The sequence below is a fragment of the Gigantopelta aegis genome, chromosome 6, assembly GCF_016097555.1.
Source record: "Gigantopelta aegis isolate Gae_Host chromosome 6, Gae_host_genome, whole genome shotgun sequence".
In the NCBI taxonomy this organism is placed as follows: Eukaryota; Metazoa; Mollusca; class Gastropoda; order Neomphalida; family Peltospiridae; genus Gigantopelta; species Gigantopelta aegis.
This window is the reverse complement of record NC_054704.1, coordinates 95,505,682-95,528,424: the sequence shown is the minus strand read 5'-3', so window position 1 is coordinate 95,528,424 and position 22,743 is coordinate 95,505,682. Positions and strand designations below refer to the sequence as shown.

At 36.7% G+C, this 22,743-nt stretch overlaps 1 protein-coding gene across 1 annotated transcript in view; it reads left to right on the top strand.

Moving 5' to 3' along the window:
* Positions 1–15,648: 15,648 nt before the first annotated feature.
* LOC121373872 (kynurenine/alpha-aminoadipate aminotransferase, mitochondrial-like) overlaps positions 15,649–22,743 on the top strand; it is a 20,771-nt gene continuing 13,676 nt past the window's right edge. Inside the window, exons 1-4 of the mRNA XM_041500654.1 lie at positions 15,649–15,740; positions 16,348–16,435; positions 20,889–20,957; positions 21,306–21,438. Of these exons, the coding sequence (XP_041356588.1) occupies positions 15,689–15,740; positions 16,348–16,435; positions 20,889–20,957; positions 21,306–21,438 (342 nt within the window). The 5' untranslated portion in view covers positions 15,649–15,688. The remainder of the gene's footprint in view (positions 15,741–16,347; positions 16,436–20,888; positions 20,958–21,305; positions 21,439–22,743) is intronic.

The following is a 22,743-nucleotide window of genomic DNA, read 5'->3' as shown; positions in this document are numbered from 1 at the left end:
ATAACTTGTGAAGTTTGGAACTCGAACTAGTCTATTGGCAATACAGTACATGTATCAGCGTATTTCTTCATCATTTTGAACTGTTTGTTTGAATCATGAATGGTTTGGAATTCTGACATGACTGGTACAGAATCACAGATTCAACGCAAAAAGTCAGAAATAACCCCAGATCGCACGCCAAACTGGTAGTTGCACATTTTAACTCGTCCGTCAGAATTTTTACTTGCAATTGGTGAGTACTTTCTGCACCCCTGTTTACTAAGTTTGCACATTTTTACTTAGCCCGAGTACTCTGACTGTAAGAGAGCTAGACGGACATTTGGACATAAACACGCTCTCATTACAGTCAGAGACCAACCTATGTCTTTTTTTGGCAATTCCTGACTACCAAACGGTAGGCAACGAGTCCCGCTCTAATACCACAACAATCCTATGTTTGACGTCAAATACCTTTACATCAATCATTTTTGAGTTAAGTGATACAAAAAATCCACATATTAATCACTAATACACTTACTACAGAAAGAAACCCGACAGCACCCACATTCAGCTACGCTTCGTGACACTCCGTCGCAACAATTGCAAAGCTCGGCGATCTATTTCGAGACGTAGACCACGTGATCGCGCACTGGGCGATTCCGCCGTGTGCAGCAGTTACAGGGGCCGTCTCATATCAAGCGAAGTTACAACATGGAAGAGTTGGCTAATGCCGTTTTGGATGAATTTGGATTTCATTACGTCATTAAACCAAAACAATTACACATTATTGATTCCATTTTGAATTTGAAGGATACATTTGGGTGTTATCGACAGGATACGGCAAAAGTATGTGCTACGTACTGCCTCCTCTTATGAAAGATAAAGTAAGTAGTAATTTAATTTGATTATTTTATGTTTTATGAATTAGTCATTAGTACAGTAGTAGAGTGTGTGTGTGGGTTTTTTTTTCTTCAACAATTACGTAACGCTCTTGAGGGGATGGGGTATCATAAGATGTATTCCGAGGCGTTAAGGGGAAGGATGGCAATGCTTGTTACTGCAAAATCAAAATTGAATCGGTGCATAGCTCATTCGATCTTTAAAACTTATCTTCTAGTTGTTTTGCTATTCAGATCAAACTAAAAAATATTGAAATTTGTTTTGTTCAACGACACCACTAGAGCACATTGATTAATTAATCACTAGCTATTGGATGTCAAACATTTGGTAACTCTAATATGAGTATTGGAGAAGAAACCCGCTACATTAGCAATGGATCTTTTATATGTACTTTCCCACAGGCCACTGACCAGTTCTGGTGCATTAGTTGGAACGACAAAGAAATCAATTGGTTGAATGGATCCATCGAGGTTGTTCGATTCTGCGACGCGAACACTCAAACGACTGAGCTGAAACCCACTCCCTAAGAAATATGCGGAAATGACTCAAATGTGAAACTGTGGTGTAATATCTCATTAAAAAGCAAAAAGAAAAATAAAGAAGAAAAAGGCGGTAGGATACTAGTAAATTAAGTAATAAAAATAGTTCAAATTTTGTTTTGGGTTGGTTGTAAGTATTCTGCTTGCTTAATAACTAATTTCCTATGAACGATCGTTTTATCCAAGCAAATGTAAATCACATATATGTATGGTAGTTAATAATTATTGACAATGAATTAACCTACGTAGAACACAGCCCAATTGTTTTCAACAACTGAACAAAGACCGATTCTGTAACACAATACTCAATGATCAGTTGTAGACAGGAGTTCCGTCATAGTAGACAAGCTGACGCCTAGGGACCGATGGCGATGAGTTTCGCCGTATGCATGTATGGCCACAAATGACTGCCAGGTCCGATGTCGGGAATTAACCTGCTTATATCAGTTTGATGTTCAAGTACGCTACCACGATTTCTGATCAGGGCCACAAACTGTACTCAGAACGAGAGGGTGTGTGGGAGTTTTAAAAAAAGGTTTAGAACTTTTTTTCAGCGTAGAATGTAGCCACAATTAATGAGATTACCCATCGATACGCATTGGCAGTTAACAGTACGACAATGATATTTGTCGCTGATTTACAAGTTCTTTTTTGACTGACGATTTGTTTATGAAAATAATAACCGCTTGATATGAGACGGCCCCTGTAACTGCTGCACAAGGCGGAATCGCCCAGTGCGCGATCACGTGGTCTACGTCTCGAAATAGATCGCCGAGCTTTGCAATTGTTGCGACGGAGTGTCACGAAGCGTAGCTGAATGTGGGTGCTGTCGGGTTTCTTTCTGTAGTAAGTGTATTAGTGATTAATATGTGGATTTTTTTGTATCACTTAACTCGAAAATGATTGATGTAAAGGTATTTGACGTCAAACATAGGATTGTTGTGGTATTAGAGCGGGACTCGTTGCCTACCGTTTGGTAGTCAGGAATTGCCAAAAAAAGACATAGGTTGGTCTCTGACTGTAATGAGAGCGTGTTTATGTCCAAATGTCCGTCTAGCTCTCTTACAGTCAGAGTACTCGGGCTAATTTTTACTAAAAACTGAGAAATAGGGTCACATTCGAGTTTTGAAAGAAGCAAACAAATTGTAAAAATTACATAACACCAAACCTAACACTGGGCCATGTAGGTAAATAGGAAACTACCCATATTGAAAAGTAACGAAAACATGATAGTGTCGCTATCTGGTTACAAAACAATATACAATTATACTTAACCTGACATTTGGTTCGTTCGTTCGATTTTTTAAATTATAACATCCAACAGAGATCAAAATATTGTTATTAATATAACATGACATACAAATAGATACGCTCAAACACAATACTAAAAACAAATATATCCAAAAATGTCAATACAATACTTTCTAGACAATTTAAATAAATTTGAATTTTCTATCACATGGGCGCCGCCATACCGTTATTGTCCTTACGTATTTTTGATCCCATACTACAAAGAACCACTGTTATAATTATTATTTTATTCGGTTTTTGTTTTTCATGGACCTTTCCCCGCAAATTTAGAACAGATACATTCAAGTAAACAAGATGACGGACAGCAGTAGCTTATACACAACTTAGTCCGAATTTGTGCTAATAGATAATATGCGCCTTTTACTAATACAGGATAATTGAACATATGCTATAAGAAAAAAATAAAAATAAGAAATCTTTTAAAAACATGTTTTGTTTAACGACACCTCTAGAGCACATTGATTTATTAATCATCGGCTATTGTATGTCAGACATTTGGTAATTTTGACATATATTATTAGAGAGAAATATATGTTCTATTCCCCAGATAGGATAGCACATACCACGGCCGTTGATATACCAGTCATGGTCAACTGGCTAGAACTAGTATGTTATAATTTTGTATGTAGGGTAACAAGAAATAAAAGTTTTTTTAAAAGCACCTCAGCACCTTGTAATACCCACCGGCTATCAAGTATCCAAAATATGGTGATACGAATAATTACATACCCCATCTCTCTCTACCGCCGCTTCTTAAGGATTAGCAGCACGTCTTTGCATAATCAAAACGACACCAGTCCGAAACGGCCATCTAAAAAATGGTCAGTAGAAAACACGTTTAACAATTGCATAACCCCTTCAGTATATATACGTAGGCTAATAGCGCTACAACCTTTAAATTTACGTAACACTTCTCTCTCGCAACCCTTTTGATGGCTGGCATAACGTAATTTAACCAACAATTTGTACCTTCAATTCTATATCATCGATATTAATAAATACTTGATACAAAATGGGCCATGGTGGATTTTTCTAAGGCATGGCTCCAGTATTTAGGGAGAGGGTGAAACGTTTACAATGGGCACCTACACTATATGGTAATATTGCACAGAAATATTAAGCTGACCAAGATATTATGTGTTCCCCACAAAAAAAGGCCAACAAACAATAAATGATTTTATTTGTTTAACACTGGATTTTGTTTTTGTTTTTTGTTTGTTTGTTTGTTTGTTTATTTGTTTATTATTTATTATTATTTTTTTGGTGTGTGTGTGTGTGGGGGGGGGGGGGGGGGGGGGGAGACAGAGGAGTATTTGAGTATTTGGCGCCCGTAGGCCACTAATGGTTTTGCCCTCCACGCATCTTAATTCCATGTAGGATGTAGCCAGTTAGCACAACGCACTACAGTAGTCATCCTCAGATAGGGGCGAGATTTAGCTCAGTCGGCTGAGTGCTCATGCTGAAGTGCTTGCATCACAGGATCGAACCAGCTCGGTGGATCCATTCAACTGATTTGAGTTTTTCTCGTTCCAACCAGTGCGCCACAACTGGTCAAAGGCTATGGTATGTGCTTTTCTGTTTGTGGGAAAGTACATATAAAAGATCCCTTTCTGCATTAGGAAAAATCTAGCGGGTTTCCTCTGATCACCAGTCAGAATTTTCGACATCCAATAGCCGATGATTAATTAATCAATGTGCTCTAGTGGTGTCGTTAAACAAAACAAACTTTTTTTCTTCAGATAAGGCCCCTACGAATAACGATTCCTCCTTTATAAAAAAAACTTTTGCTGTGCAGCTAGAATTGATTTGGTATGTAAATGTGAACCTGTCAATAATAACGTCCCCTGAGACAAGACCGTAATATTGGATTACTGTAGTAGAATGTGATGACTGATTGAATCAACAACATACTTACATATTAATTTCTTTTATTTATACACAAACAACCACTTTACGTCTTGATTACCCCCCCCCCCCCCAACAACAAAAAAACCCACCCAACAAACAACCTAGACATCTCTCTCTCTCTCTCTCTCTCTCTCTCTCTCTCTCTCTCTCTCTCTCTCTCTCTCTCTCTCACACACACACACACACATAACAAAAACACACTGTTAAAATTTAATTTTAGATTTTGAAGAAAGATTTTGCATTCCTTGGAATTAGGCGCTCTAGGCCTAGGCCTAGTCGGCCTGTGCACTAATATGGCTGTGTACCGGGGTGGGGGTATTATTTATCTCAGTCGGTTGAGTGTTCGCTTGACGTGCTTGTGTCGCAGGATCGAACCGCCTCAGTGGACCCATTCAACTGATCGTTTTTTTCTCTCATTCCAATCAGTGCACCACAGATGGTCAAAGGTCATGGTATGCGCGTTCATGTCTGTGGGGAAAGTATATATAAGAGATCCCTTGCTGCATTAGAACAAATGTAGCAGGTTTCTTCTGATGACTACGTGTTAAAATTACCAAATGTTTGACATCCAATAGCCGAATATTAATTAATCAAAGTGCTCTAATGGTGTTGTTAAACTAAACAAACAAACTTTACCAGGGGGTGCAGACTCCCCAGCACCCTTCACTTGGATCCCCGCCTGATTTATCACTGCATTCTAGATCTATATTTTATTCTACTATAATAATCTTGGTGACTTGTCTTCAAATGCGAAGACACGCAGAAGAACGTGGATAGCATATATAATTTTCAAGTCTTTCAAATGATCCTCGTTAAAAGGCTTCATGTACAACCGGCCTATGGAGCAGTGCGCGCACGTACCCACCAACCCAAACCCGCCGCTATGAAACATGTTACACACACCGGCACATGGGTCATCTACAGAAAGCATCACTTGTCAAAATACAAATTGAAGATAAACCAGTTAAAATTTATACAGTTTTATTGTTAATTTTAATTGAAACTACGTGAATAGTGAAACATAAAATAATATCTGGACACGCAGCACTGTAATCGGCTTAAACGTGCAGACACCTTTTAAGCACAGGTGTTCGGGTCCTAGTTGGAGTTTGTGGGAGTTTAGTTAGAACCACCCCGTGTTGTGGTATATACGGACTATATACGACATGCGCCGACTTGGTAAATAAATAATTCTTTGTCTGCCATAAAATAAATTGATTACAACCACACACCCACATACACCCACACCCACACGTACCCACACCCACACGGACGAGAGATTGACTACCAGTAAGAAACCAGTCAAACAAAACATTTCACATGTTTTTATGTACAAAATATGATATTCATTAAAGGGTGACACTATCGCAGCCCCAGAATATGATCTTCTAATGTCCATGATTCACTAATTTGAGTCGGTCGCTATTCCTTGTCGTCTGGTTGGCTGTTAACATATCCCGAAGACGTCCTAACAGTCAGCCATACCATGCTAACCCGTAGATATCTCGCCAACCCACATACGACTCACTAGACTCACAAAGCTCACATCAGGCTCAAGGCTCAAAGCTTAAAGGCTGAAACAAAAATAACTACAAATAGGGTCACTTAATAGAACACAGTAATACAACAATACAAATTAACCATAACCCCTTGTACAGCACCACAATAATATTTACTCAACAACAACTGAAACTAAGCGTAGTCCCCCAAAAATGATAACATTGATATTCTGTACTAATATACAGCACAGCGTATAAATAAATAATAAATAAATGTATAAACTGAACTGTAGCAGAAATAAATAATTCGAACAGAACTTTAACAGAAAAAATAACGAGAACTGAACCGTATCAAAAATCAATAATTATAATTTAGAACTGAACAAACTGGCAGAATCCAACAATGAGAACTGAACTAACTCTTCAACAAAAGGCAATACTGAGAAATAAATAAAATGTAAAAGAAACCAATTTTCTCACACTAAATAAACTAACAGAAATTAATAATTTGAACTAAAAAAAACTCACAACAGAATGCAATAAAATCTGGACAAAACTGTTAACAAAAAACAATAATAAGAACTGAACAAACTGTAACAGAAACCAACTGAAGAAAGTGTAACAGAAATCAATAACGAAAATTGGACAAACTGTAACAGAAACCAATAATGAGAACTGAATAAACTGTAACAAACAAATAATGAGAGAGATGAACAAACGGTAACAGAAGTCAACAATGCACACTGAATAAATTATGACTGACAACAATCATAAGAATAAAAAAAAAACTGTAACAGAAATTAATAATGAAAACAGAACAAACCGTAACATAATCAATAATGAGAGAAGAACAAACTAACAGAACTAAATAATGAAAACTGTACAAACTGTACATATAAACTTATGAGGAATGAACAAACTGTAAAAGAAATAATGAGAACTGAACAGACTGTAGCAGAAACCAATGAGAACTAAATAAACTGTCACATAAACTAATGAGAACTGAACAAACTAACAGAAATCAATTAGAACTGAATAAATTGTAGCTGTACAAATTGTAACATAAACTCATAATGAGAAAGGAACAAACTGCAACAAAAATCAACAATTCTAACTTAATAAATTATAACGGATAACAATAACGATAACTGAACAAAGTGTGACATACACCAGAAATGCGAACTGAACAAACTATAGGCCTAACAGAAGTCAACAATGCAAACTGAACAAGCTGTAACATACACCAATAATGCGAACTCAACAAACAGTAACATACATCAATAATGAAAACAGAACAAACTGTAACATAAACTAATATTTTAAAGGAACAAACTCTAAACAAAAATCGGTAATTAGAATGGCCAAACTGCAACACAAATCAATAATGTGAAGTGACCAAAATGATAAGATAAACCAATAGTGCGAACTAAACAAACTGTAACGAAACCAATAATACAAACTTAACAAAAGGTAACAGAAATCAATAAGGAGATCTGAGAAAACATAAACTAGAGAGAAATGAACAAACTGTTAACAGAAATGAATGAGAACTGAACAAACTGTAAGAACAATCAATAATAAGAACAGAACGAACTGTAACTAAACTAGTGAAAAATGAACACATTATAAATAGAAACGAATGAGAACTGAACAAACTAATATAAACCAATAATGAGAACTGAACAAACTGTAACAGACGTCAATAATGAGAACGGAATACACTTTAACATATACTAATGAGAAAAGAAATCAACAATGAAAACTGAACAAACTGTAACTTAAACTAATAATGAGAAATGAACAAACTATAAACAGAAACAAATGAGAACTGAACAAACTGTAACATATACCAATAATGAGAACTGAGCAAACTGTAACATAAACTAATGAGGAATGAACAAACTGTAAACAGAAGCGAATGAGAACTAAAACTGTTGCAGAAACCAATAACAAGAATTGAACAAAGTGTGACATAAACTAATAATGAGAACCATACAAACTAACAAACTCATAATGAGAAAGGAACAAACTGGAACAAAAGTGAAAAATGCGAACTGAATAAATTATAACGAACAAAAACGAGAACTGAACAAATTGTAACATACATAAGAAATGCGAAATGAACAAACTATAGGCCTCACAACAGTCAACAATGCGAACTGCACAAGCTGCAACATACACCAATAATGTGAACTGAACAATCTGTAACATACATCCATAATGAAAACAGAACAAACTGTAACATAAACTAATATTTTTAAAGGAACAAACTGTAACAGAAATCGGTAATTAGAATTGCCAAACTGCACAAGAAATAAAAAACAAGAAATGAAAATAACTGTAACAGAAATCAATAATGAGAAGAAGTAAACAAACAGTAACAAGAATCAATAATGAGAGTTAAATAAAAACTAACAGAAACCAATATTGAGAATTGAACAACTGTAACATAAACCAGTAATATAAACTGAACAACCTATAAAACAAACCAATAGTGCAAACTAAACAAACTTTAACAAAAACAAATAATACAAACTTAACAAACGGTAACAGAAATCAACAAAAAGATCTGAGAAAACACAAACTGTAAACAGAAACGAATGAAAACTGTACAACCTAACTAAAACCAATAATGGAAACTGAACAAACTGTAACAGACGTCAATAATGAGAACTGAACAAACTGTAAAAAAAAAACCCAATAACGAGAACTGAACAAATGTAACGTAAACTAATAATGAGAAATTAACAACGTATAAACAGAAATGAATGAGAACTATAACAGAAATCAATACCGAGAACTGATCAATTGTAAAGTAAACTAATAATGAGAAATGAACAAATTGTAAGCAATAACTAACAAGAAATGAACAAACTGCAAACAGAAAGGAATGAGAACTAAACATTGAACTGTAGAAGAAAACAACAATGAGAAAATGAACACATTGTAACATAAAATAATGAAAAATTAACAAACAATAAACAGAAACGAATGATAACAGAACAAAACTGTAACAGAAACCAATAATCAGAACTGAACAAACTGTAACAGAAACCAATAATGTGAACTGAACAATTTGTAATGTAAACTAATAATGAGAAATGAATGAGAACTGAACAAACTGTAAGATAAACTAATAATGAGAACCAAACAAACTATAAAATAAACTTATAATGAGAAATGAACAAAATGTAACAGAAGTCAACAATGCGAACAGAATAAATTATAACGGACAGCAGTCACGAGAACTGAACACTGTAACATAAACCAGAAATGCCAACATAACAAACTATAGGCCTAACAGAAGTCAACAATGCGCACTGAACAACCTGTAACATGAACCAATGATGCGAACTGAACAAATTGTAACAGTTACAGACATCAATAATGAAAACTGAACAACTGTAACATAAACTAATATTGACAACAGTACAAAGTTTGGTTACGTGAACAGTACAAAATTTGGTAACGTGAACGGCCAAATTGCAACAGAAACCAAACAATGAGAACTGCACAAACTGTAACAGAATCCAATAATGAGAAGGGACTAAACACACTGTAAACCCCCCCCCCCCCCCAATAATGTAAACTGAACAAATTATAAAAGAAACTAATAATGCGAACTGAACAGACTGTAACATAAACTAATATTGACAACGGAACAAACGTTAACAGAAATCGGTAAACAGAACGGCCAAACTGGAACAGAAAAAAAGAGAACTAGCTGTATAAATTATAACAGAAACCAATAATGAGAAGATCTGAAGAAACTGTAACAGAAACCAATATTGAGAATTTAACAACTAACATAAACCAGTAATATAAATTGAACAACTTATAAAAGAAACCAATAATGCGAACTGAACAAACTAACAGAAAAAAGTGAACTGAACAAACTATAACAGAAAAGAAAACGGAACTGAACAAACTATAACAGAAACAAATAACGCGAACTGAACAAACCGTAACAGAAATCAACAAACTGTAATAGAAATTAACAAACTAGCAAAACAGTATAATGAAAAATGAACAAACTGTAAACAGAAATGAAACAGGAACGAACAAACTATAGCAAAAACCAACAATGAGGACTGCACAAATGATAACAGATACCAATAGTAACAGAAACCAACACAGAGAACTCAAGAAATGGTAACAAAAACCAATTATTAGAACTGAACACTGTAAAAGAATACAATTATAAAAACTGAAAAAACTCCAGTAGAACCCAGTAATCTGATCTGAACAAACACTTAACAAAAGCTATTAGAGATAACTGTAATAGAAAACAGTAATGAAACTGAACAAGACATTCAAATTGAACAAACGTAACAGAATGTTTAAGTCAAAAACAAACTGAAATGTAAGAGAAGACGATATGCACACATATAATATATATTAATAAGTAATATATATTAATAAGGTCTCACTGCACAGATGTCATATGCCATTGAAATCCACGTTAAATTGACCAACTTCAAATGCAGATTGGCAATAGAACGGGTTCTCGTTGGCACTGTCAACATACACCATTGCAAACATACATCGTATAAGCATTTACTTTAATTCCAAAATTGAGAACATTTTCATCTCAGTTTTTAGCTGTATAACCGCACCTGGCTGTAGTACCGGTCCGAACAGGTGGTCCAGGAACCCATTCACAACCACCGGCTCTTCCGCTATACACCTATGTCCCAAAAAGCCAATGCACAATGTTACAAAATAACATGGGCAAAATCCGACCAGAAGGCTTACCACCGAAAAAGATCTATTGTTTTAATTCTTCCCCAATTACTAGAAGTGAATATGTGAACCACAACATACGTCACAATTAAGAACTATTGTGCACTGTGATGGATGAACTCTCACTCGTAAGTGAACTGTGTAGTGATACCTAAGTAAAACAAACTAAAATAAAAATACCATATTCTGAAAAAGACAACAACAATAACAACAAAACATCAAATATAACGTGCAAGACCAGGAAATGTGAGATAAAAATGGGGGGGGGGGGGGATTTAAATTATTTCAACTACATTCTCGTCGAAAATTACTAAATAATTGAATTTTACTTGTAAAATGCAGAAAATTACATTCCAGGACATCTAGTTTTAAAAATATTACGAAAGAACGTACCTTGAGTCTGAACCTGCAAGGAACCTTCTTTTGCGCCCTCGATTTCAAGAACAAAGCAGGGCCATAGAAACCGGGGAAGTGGGTGGGAGGCATTTGAGGATGAGTGTTTTGTTTTTCTCAGGCAGTAAATCTTAAAGGGACATTCCTGAGTTTGCTGCAGTTTTTAAGATGTTATCGACTAACAGAGACTTTTAACGATTGTAATTACACATCTAATATATTTTTCTGCATAAAATATTAGTACCTGTATATTATACGTATTTCTGATCGTTCTAATATTTGTACTAGGTTAAATTTCATCTGATTTCCTAAAATATAGTTTTTTCGTACGTACGAAATTATTTGAAGACAAAATCCAGTTTGGGTTTCTTACAAATATTAAGACGACCAGAAACACATTGAATATATAGACACTAATACTCTAAACAAGGAAATGTATTTAATATGCAAGTTTAATCGTAGAACTATTTTATTAGTAGAAAACATCTTACCAATCTAATTAAAATTAGCTCCACAATTACATGTGGATCTAACACCAGCCAGTTGGAACTCATGTCCACCAATCAAAACCTTACTTGCAGAATCCTGCCAGTGATTTAAAAATAATTTCAAAACATTCCGAATTATCCTGAGGGTATACGACATGTTTCGTGTGAATTACGAATGTCTTAAAACATGTTTTATTTTATAATTGAAGACTGATAACCCACCCCCATCTTCATAAATCAAGGCTAATATTCGTTCCTCGTATTCAGCCTTGATACATGTCGTCAAGAAATCGTGCCACAAAATGCTTAAATTTCATTGGATGCGATGAGATCTGATTGCAACGAATCGCAACGCTCCTTATAGATTCCCTTGTTATTGTAAACAAAGATGGCAGCGTCAGCGTCCGTGGAAACGTGTCGTGTTTGTCACGATATGTTAAAAAAAAAGGTTTCGGCGGTTAATTTTTGATATTGCTTTCAAGATTGTCACATGTTACCGATGCTGTGATTGGTCAGCGATGTCATCGTGTAAGGGACATAATCGGTGTTACAAATTTTCTTCCAATAGAGGGCGCTAGTAGTGAATATCAGTAATCTTGACTACATGTATCAAGGCTGAATACGAGGAACGAATATTAGCCTTGATTTATGAAGATGAACCCACCCCGTACGTATTGGTATGGTTCGCTGTACTGCGGCCACTAAAATAGACTCGCCCGATATTTTTAGAATTTGTATGCTCCCAAATAACGTTATAAAAGGCGAAGTGTGATTGGTCAATATTTAAATTATTATTTACAGACGAAATGTTACCTGGATATTGGGGACTACGCAGTGTTGTTAGTTTTAAATCACTGGCAGGATTCTGCAAGTACGGTTTTGATTGGTGGACATGGGCTCCAACTGGCTGGTGTTAGATCCACATGTAATAGTGGATCTAATTTTAATTAGATTGACATCTTACAATGCAGCAAACTCAGGAATGTCCCTTTAAGGCAGAGATGAATTTTACTTGTAGAATGCAAGAAATTGCATTCCAGGACATCTAATTTTCAAAAGTTTAGGCCTATGCGGAAGCATCGCCCCCCCCCCCCCCCAGCCCCTTAGAAACTTTGCTTTGCGCCCTCGAACTATCAACACCCCCATGTCTACATGCTTCCACCGTGCCTGTTTCTACTCTATAGGCCTATAACTAAAGATAAAAATCTGATTCGTGCTCCCCACTAAAGATAGTGCACCCGTCCCCACCCCACTTCAGATAATGTTTCTACGGGCCCGAAAAGAAGAAGAAAAAATCAGAAACCAAAAGAAAAACTCACTGATCTTCCAAGCGGTTCCATTAACTCACCGTAATAATGATGTGACGTAAAATCATTGATGACGTCAACAACTCTGGTAGCCAAGGGGATCAGCAGCACCTTCTAATGAATTTCCTTTCCAACTATGATGTTGCAAATGTCCCTTAATTTTCACATCATTAGCATAGAAGGGGGGGGGGGGCGTGGAGGTGGGGGTGATTGTTGGGTGGACAAGCCCCCCTTTCCTGATCCAGTAGTAGCAGCGATGGTTTATATATATTTATATTTATATTTATATATGTGTGTGTGTTTTGGCACCTTCCTAAGCCACTGCACATGATCCTAAAAAGCTAGGAAAAAGACATCTTACTAAAATGTATTGCTAACACCAATGACCATAATAATAATAATAATAATAATAATAATAATACATTAAAAAAATGTGCTTTCTAAAGAAACGGTTGAGAAAACTGAAAAGATACTTAAACTTAAAATTATTAACCATTTAACAAATAAGATTGTAATACCAATGACTAAATAAACCTACTTTATATTTTAACAACACATTCATAACATTAAAACAAAACTACTCACAATTCTTCATACATCTGCTCCTACTGACAGACAGGTTTGAGTGCCGGTATCTACTGGTGGAATGTTTCTTTTATTCTCTCATAAGTAGATAGAGTAACACCAATGGCATACGAATTCAGCTTATATCTTCTACCATCTTCTGAATACGAAACATATTTACATGATTATTGTGTTAGTAATTCAGCCATCAGTACAAATTACATTAAAGTTATTCATATTTGTCTTCTGTTGTATATTTTAACTGTGCATGTTATGTATAGTGTTGTGCTAGGGGCAGGTATACACCAATGATAGAGAGAGAGAGAGAGAGAGAGAGAGAGAGAGAGAGAGAGAGAGAGAGAGAGAGAGAGAGAGGAGAGGGGAAAGACAGAGAGAGAGAGAGAGAGAGAGAGAGAGAGAGAGAGAGAGAGAGAGAGAGAGAGGAGAGAGGAGAGACAGAGACAGAGACAGAGAGAGAGAGAGAGAGAGAGAGAGAGAGAGAGAGAGAGAGAGAGAGAGAGAGAGAGAGAGAGACAGCCCTGGATCCGCGCCTGAACAGCATGTCAAATTGTGCGTGACTTTGAATTACTACAATATTGGCCTGCCCTGCAGTTAGCAGTTTTAGTGTTTAAATTCTGTATCCACCTAACCCCATTGACAACACTTCTGTTTTAACGTTCAACATGGATACGCAGATATCTTCACCTTGGTAAGATCAAATATATCCTCACGTTTTTACATAATGGGATATTTATTTAGTTCTGTAATTTATGAAATCAATTTAGATTGAATGATAGAAACAAACAAACATTAATTTTTAAAAAGTATTTTGTGTATCATTCAAATGATGAAGGCACTGTCTCGAGTTTCCCGACGCCATATAATCGTAATTAAAATGTGTTCAGTGCGTCGTTAAATAAAATATTTCTTTCTTTTAATCTTTCTCGAGTTTGTTGCCATTGTTAAGATGCTACTAACTAACAGAGACTAACTATCAACTACATTGTGTTATGTATAACATATCAGTGGCTGTATATTAAATGTGTTTATGATCGTCCGGGTGTTTATACTAGGTCAAACTTTGTTATTTTGTTTGTACGTATGAAATTATTTGGATACCAAATCCAGTTTGAGCTACTTACAAACATTAAGACGACCAGAAAAACATTGAATATACAGACACTGATATTGTAAACAAGAAATTTATTTAGATGTAATTTTAGTCGTTAAATTATTTTATTAGTAGAAAAACTCGGGACAGTCTCTTTAAGTATTGGCTATATCAGCTATATCCTTCTTTTAAGTAATATCTTCAGTTATATCCTTCTTTTAAGTAATATCTTCAGTTATATCCTTTTAAATAATATCTTCAGTTATATCCTTCTTTTAAGTAATATCTTCAGTTATATCCTTCTTTTAAGTAATATCATCAGCTATATCCTTCTTTTAAGTAATATCTTCAGTTATATCCTTCTTTTAAGTAATATCTTCAGTTATATCCTTATATCCTTTTAAATAATATCTTCAGTTATATCCTTCTTTTAAGTAATATCTTCAGCTATATCCTTCTTTTAAGTAATATCTTTAGTTATATCCTTCTTTTAAGTAATATCTTCAGTTATATCCTTATTTTAAATAATATCTTCAGTTATATCCTTCTTTTAAGTAATATCTTCAGTTATATCCTTCTTTTAAGTAATATATTCAGTTATATCCTTCTTTTACAAATCTGTGGTGCTCTCCATTAAAAAAAAGGCATGTATAAAGGCGACGCCACACGGTACGAGTGCCTCTTACGAGAATAACCGATTGCACAGCAACCAATGATTCGAATAAAATCGTAATGTTGGTCTTGTGGGTATTCCCGTACGAAGCAATCGTATTGTGTGGCGTCGCCTTAATACTCAGAGGTGGAAGTGGGGTGGTGGTAAAGGTTCCACACCACCAGTATCACTGTCAATAATCTGCTCTATGTGTTTAGGCAATGAATGAAAACACATTTTCGTTACAGTGGAAACGGGCAATATGGCAGCCGTATTACCGACTACACTAGATATATGACAAAATCCTGCAAATTGCGGGCCTTGGATGCAATTGTTGAAAGTCGAGGTAATGTCTCTAAAGTTAAGCTTGTTTATGGAAAATATTCAGTAATTAAATTCAATCTTTAAAATCATTTCATATGCTTTAATACCCATCTTCTGTCCTCTACAATTCTTTAGGCGTTTCACACCGACTCGCTTATGTTATCTTCCCATGTTTAAATGAGGTTGGATATTAACGGGTACTGAACGTTCAAGAGCCAATGTTAATCCGGTGGCTTAAGTCCAAATTTGGGCGATATTGTGACATGTTGGTCCAAAGCACCAACTTTGGCACAGTTGTACCCGAGGACCATACGATTGTTTTGAGAGGAGGCTACCCGATTTTAGAGGTCAAGTTCAAGGTCATGTCAATGTCAAAGGTCAGATTTAGACAAACTAAGTATCGAAATACCGCTGATTAAACAATGCTTGGGTGTCGTTAAACTAGCATTCCTTTCCTAAGTATCCATCTATTTACAATAATTAATTTAATATGTACATGTATTTATATCATGTTATTTTATTTTATTCAAAATTTTACACAAAAATAATTATTGTTTTATTAATGCTGTATTATTAAATGCAATTAATTATTAAAAATGCACAAAATTACTGTTTATATATTAATACAGCGCTCATCAAAGAAAACAGCATTTCCATGTCCGAAGGTTGTCCAAACCCAGAATGCGTTCCCATTGTAGACGCGTCGATCAAGCTGAGGTAATAAGTGTTGTGTAATTTTATTTGTTATATAGGTCGTCATGGAATTTCCAATAAATTACTGTCACACGCATCATCTGTAGTAGGACGATCCACCCGATGAACCTTATGCTGGTGTCAGACTACCAACTGTCATGACGGAGTTGGCCAACTCGGCGGTTACGTTGTAATATGTCCCACTCCCGACGGGTACACTCAGATTAACAATTAATCGGTCGTAGGTGTTGTATACGATGAGAATCGAGTTGTAAGAGTGCTCAGACTAGCAAGTGCTCGCTTCAGGTGCTTGTATCGTAGGATCGAACCATCTCGGTGGATCCATTCAACTGATTGATATTTTTCTCGTTCCAACCAGTGCACCACAACTGGTCAAAGGCCGTATTATGCGCTTTCCTGTTTGTGAGAAAATGCATATAAAAGATCCTTTGCTGCATTAGGAAAAATGTAGCAGGTTTCCTCTGATGACTACATATCAGAAGTACCAATAGTTTGACATCCAATAGCCGATGTTTAATTAATAAATGTGCTCTAGTGGTGTCGTTAAACAAAACAAACAAACTGTAGCAGTACGATTCAACCTTTCTACTTCGTCTACAGGAGATTTCCGGTTCATTCCTTAGCCTCATATGTCTCTGTACACGGCTGAGCTCAATATAATATATATCCAGACAATTATCATGTCGTGCACTCATGAATCACTGGGACCGGCCTCGGTGGCGTCGTGGCAGGCCATCGGTCTACAGGCTGGTAGGTACTGGGTTCGGATCCCAGTCGAGGCATGGGATTTTTAATCCAGATACTGACTCCAAACCCTGAGTGAGTGCTCCGCAAGGTTCAATGGGTAGGTGTAAACCACTTGCACCGACCAGTGATCCATAACTGGTTCAACAAAGGCCATGGTTTGTGCTATTCTGCCTGTGGGAAGCGCAAATAAAAGATTCCTTGCTGCTAATCGGAAAAGTAACCCATGTAGTGGCGACAGCGGGTTTCCACTAAAAATCTGTGTGGTCCTTAACCATATGTCTGACGCCATATAACCGTAAATAAAATGTGTTGAGTGCGTCGTTAAATAAAACATTTCTTTTTTTCTTTCTTTCTTTCATGAATCACTGACAAAACAATGGCGATACCAGGTGTTCGCGAAAGTTGAGCATATTCTGACCTACCGGTTCTTTCGTAACTCAACGAAACGTAGTCTGTTATTATGCAATTATTGATTAATATAATAACAACACAACAGCGCAAAGGCAAACTAAACATTTGAGCTAGATTTGATTTAGCCATATTAGTTACAAGTGATGATTCCTAAGCACAAGGAAACATATCGGCAAGCAACAGGATGCAGCTGGCTTCCATGGGACCATACTATCGATTTATTTTATCCCCAATATACCTTTTTTTTTCAATTTACTTTCAGATCTTCTTCAGATCCCTACAACTAACCCACAAACCCCGAGTTACTATTTTTAGCTCTACAGATAACACTCGGTTAAAATCGTAACTTGTTTTTCACTCGAAATGTGTACAGTGTTGCCAACTACAGAGTTCTTAACTAAGAAATATAATATTTATAATACTGAGTTCGCGTTTGGAGATCAGTTACACATGTGTGTACACATAATAATAATTTATTCGCCGAAACCTACATTATTAATAACATAAATATATATCACATAATTATACATACAAATAATACATTATCCATAGTCTATCATATAATTATACATACACATATGATACATTAACCATAATTCATCATATAGTTATATACTCTTTCAAAAAAGAAACGCATAGGCGAAATATTCATGGAATTATCTCTTTAATACAAAGTGGCATAATTTCGTTATTTATGATCGTATCACAGTCAAATTTGACATGAGTATGTGACAATGATCTTGCTATGGACAGTGGAGGCGTTTTTGTCTCCAAACAGCGTCGCACGAGGGCGTTGAAATCAGAACACTGCGCGACATCTCTTTGGCATAGACTGAATGAGTCTCTGAATCCGGGCACGTGGAATCCAAGCCCATTCTTCCTGCAGTACATGTGACAGTTGCGGAAGCGTCTGAGGCTCCGGGTCACGCTGGCGTACACGTCTGTGCAGTTCGTCCCATAGATGTTCAGTGGGTTTCAGATCTGGCGATCTTGATGGCCATGGCAGCACATTAATGTTCTCATTCTGTAGGAAATCCATTGTTACACGTGCTGTATGCGGCCTGGCATTGTCCTGCTGAAAGAGTTCTCTCATCCCGGTAGCGTACAGCTGCCAGGTTGCCTTGTACGAACACAAGTTTACTTCTGCCGGTGTATGAGATGGCTCCCCACATCATGACACTCCCTCCACCGAATCTATCAACTTGGGCGACGCAGTTGTTGGCAAAACGTTAATGGCGGCGTCTGTAAACACGTTGTCGTTCATCACGTCGCTGTAGAAGGAAACGTGACTCGTCGCTGAACCATACTCGCCGCCAGTTTCCCAAGTTCCACCCCTATACATTCGTTCACCAGCAAACACGTAAATGTCGATGTTGACGTCGCAGGACGAGACCAACATACGGTCTCCTAGCCCGTAAACCAGATTCTCTAAGTTGGTTCCGAATGGTTTGTGCAGACACCCTTCTCAAACCAGGTATGCGTCCAGCAGTGATCGTTGCTGTGGCAGTTCGGTGACGCAAGTGCAGAACCCGGATGTAGCGATCTTGTGCTGCAGTTGTTATGCGAGGTCTTCCACTTCTGGGCCGGTCTTCAGCTGATTGAAACTGCTGGTACCTGTCCCAGAGACGTGAAATGGTGCTCTGGTGCACGTTCATGTGGCGTGCGACTGCTGACTGCGATTCACGTAACTGGAGGCGGCCTATTGCAATGTTTCGATTCGGCAGGCTTAGTCTTGGCATCTTGTAACTCGTCTACATCGAAATGGAAATGAGGCATCATTGCGAGCATTGTAGCTTTAAATACCCATCACTACTCCAATCTTTTCCCCGAGTTTCATGTGCATTCACCAAAATCTGACCATTTCACGCCGATTTCCTGCAATTGTCGCACAACGTGCCACAAAGTGCGTTAAATTTGTTTTAGGGTGCATTTGGGCATGCTATCCCATTCCAGAAACAATAACAAACATGGTCATTCAGCAACATTGTACAAAACCCCCCCGATATTTTGTAAAATCAAACACTTTTCTTCTTTCCCTATCACCTATGCGTTTCTTTTTTGACAGAGTATATTCATCCCATAATAGTATATTGCAGTACATTGTGCAGAGTGATACGTAGATCTATTATAAATATAAATTATCTTTTCTCCGAGTTGTTGCTTCTAATAAATATTTACACAATGTTGTTAACTGCTTCAAGTTATTAATGGACAATAATTGTATACATTTAAATGAAGATGGTCGGATATAATAATAATATGGTTTAATATATCTGCCTCTCAGAGTACTATAAAATGGACAAACTAATATGAAGTGGAACTCATCTTCCACTGCATGCATGTTGCACAAATTATTGAGTCTTTCTGATCTTTCAGTATTATTATATCTGCCCGTTTCTATAGCAAGGCAGTGTGCAGATAGTCTATATTTACATAATATGTGGTTATACTTCGAAGCAATATATTTTTATACATAATACTGCAAACATAAATTATCAACAAGATATTTGTATATAAAACATTTTGAGGGTGTGTCAAGGATAGAATAAATGGATTGGGTGAATTGGTCTTTCATTCTCTGTTTAATTTCAGTTTGAAATATAACACTGTTATCAACTTTCTGGTTGTTCCAAATATTAGCATATCCAAGGCTACAGAGCAAATCAAGTACCTGACTCACCCAATTCACCGTGCTTGGTTTTCTTAAACAATTATCATATAATGTATGATAGAACTGATGTAAAATACAATTATCCGTTTCCAGTAATTTCAACCAATATTTAATAATACGTATATTTCTATGTATGTACAATGGTAATCCTCCTAATTCCCTGTATACCATCATATTAGTCGTACTCCTTTTCACACCTAATATTCTTTTACACCCTTGCATATGTACAGTTTCCACGTTATTGGCTTTGTTGGTTAAGAGAGCCTAAGCGAGCTTTGTGAATATCAGGGCCTTAGCTGGGGGGGGGGGGGGCAGGCAATAATCTTTTAAAACTTATTATTGATATTAACGTTTTAAGTATGTAACCTCCCTGAAATGGCTGCAAAATGGTATTTCAGAGCCTCTAGATTTCAAAATTTCCTGGTGGCATGCCCCTGGGCCCCTAGTGTCTTGCGCCTTTCATGATCATTCGTTCTAAGAAGCCCTCTGCCCCCACCCCCCAAAACACATATAAAATCCTAGCTGCGGCCCTGTAGTATAGGCCCCTGGGTACGATGCATAGCACTGGTAGTTTACTTAGCTAATACCTGGAGTACTTCACTGATTCCATTCTACTTCTTCTCACAGGGACGGAAGTATTTTGGAGGTAACCAAGGATGAGATGAAGGCCGCGCTACAGTACGGAGAAACTGCTGGGTATGACATCAGTTTAACAGCGCATATTACAAACAGACGAGTTTTAAATTCCTTAACTTTCGTAATCATAGAACATCGGTTCATATATTCATATTTATTTATATATTTATTTTGTTATTTTGTTTGTTTGTTTTCTGCATGTTTTTTTTCTCTTTTTTTTAAATAAATTAATTTATTTATTATTATTTGCTGGGGATTTATTATTTTTTTTTTTTTTTTTACTGCAACCTAGTTATTTTAGGCTGACAAAAAAACCTCGAATGTTCGTATATTATAGCTACATCACCGTTTTAATAGTGTGTTCAATTTTCTTTATATCACAATATTAAAGCATCAGTGTCTTCATAGGAAACCAACACTGAGGAAATGGCTGACGGAGTTCCAAAGACGCGTACACAATCCGCCGACAATGGACGAACGCGGTCTACCAAGCAGTATGGACCTCATCATAACGTCGGGGTGTTCGGAAAGCATAGATCAGGTTTGAATGACGAAAATATAAAATTTAATGAAAAGGCGAAATCTTTTGACTTGTTCTTGTACGTTTTGTCGGTGTCTTAGAAGAAAAGAAAGAAAGGATGCCCACTCAACACATTTTATATCCGGTTATATAAGAAACCCACTGCCGTCAAATTAGCAGCAAGGGATATTTCATTTTGCAGCATTCCACAGAAATGATAGTACATACCACGCCCTTTGATATACCAGTTATGGAGCACTGGCTAAAACGAGAAATTGAATTGCCCAAAGGTGACACAGAACAGCCCGTTTAAGAAAGGTTAAATTTAAAGTTTGTTTTGTTTAACGACCCCACTAGAGCACATTAATTTATTAATCATCGGCTATTGGATGTCAAACATTTGGTAATTTTGACATATAGTCTTAGACAGGAACCCGCTACATTTTCCCATTAGTAGCAAGGGATCTTTTATATGTACCACCTCACAGACAGAACAGCACACACCACGGCCTTTGATAAACCAGTCGTGTGCACTGGCTGGAACGAGAGATAGCCCAAATGGGCCTACTGACGGGAATCAGTCCCAGACAGACTGCGCATCAGGCAAGCGCTTTACCACTGGGTTACGTCTCGCCCTCAGCCCATTTAAGAAGACCGATATGTAAACGCCATTCTGTCTTAATTAATTAATTAATTAATTAATTAATTGATTCTTTCATGCTCCTGGTTTCCTTCATTTCTGAAGATTATGCCCCCCCCCCCCCCCCACCTCCACCCCCGTTGAAAGGCGCATTCATATAACTGGCCCCTCAAGTAATTTGGCATCTTCCGAAACTGCATTCTTAATTTAAACGCACAAAAATATTCTGTCGAAATAAAGACTGTCAAAATATGACAATTGTAATATTCTTGAGTGAATTATACAAAGATTATGTGTGACATCAAGTGGTAGTTATTTGTTATAAATAAATATAATAAGTGCATAAATAAAAAATATAAATGTTTTTAGCAAAAATTGCACTTGCAATATGAAAGAAAGAAAGAAATGACGCACTCAGCACATTTTATGTACGGTTATATGTCGTCAGACATATGGTTAAGGACCACACAGATATTGAGAGAGGAAATCGACTGTCGCCACTTCATGGGCTACTCTTTTCGATTAGCAGCATGGGATCTTTTATATGCACCATCCCACAGACAGGACAGCACATACCATGGCGGTTGTTACACCAGTTATGGAGCACTGGCTGGAACGAGAAATAGCCCAATGGGTAGACTGACGGGGATCGATCCTGGACCGACCGCGCATCAAGCGAACGCTTT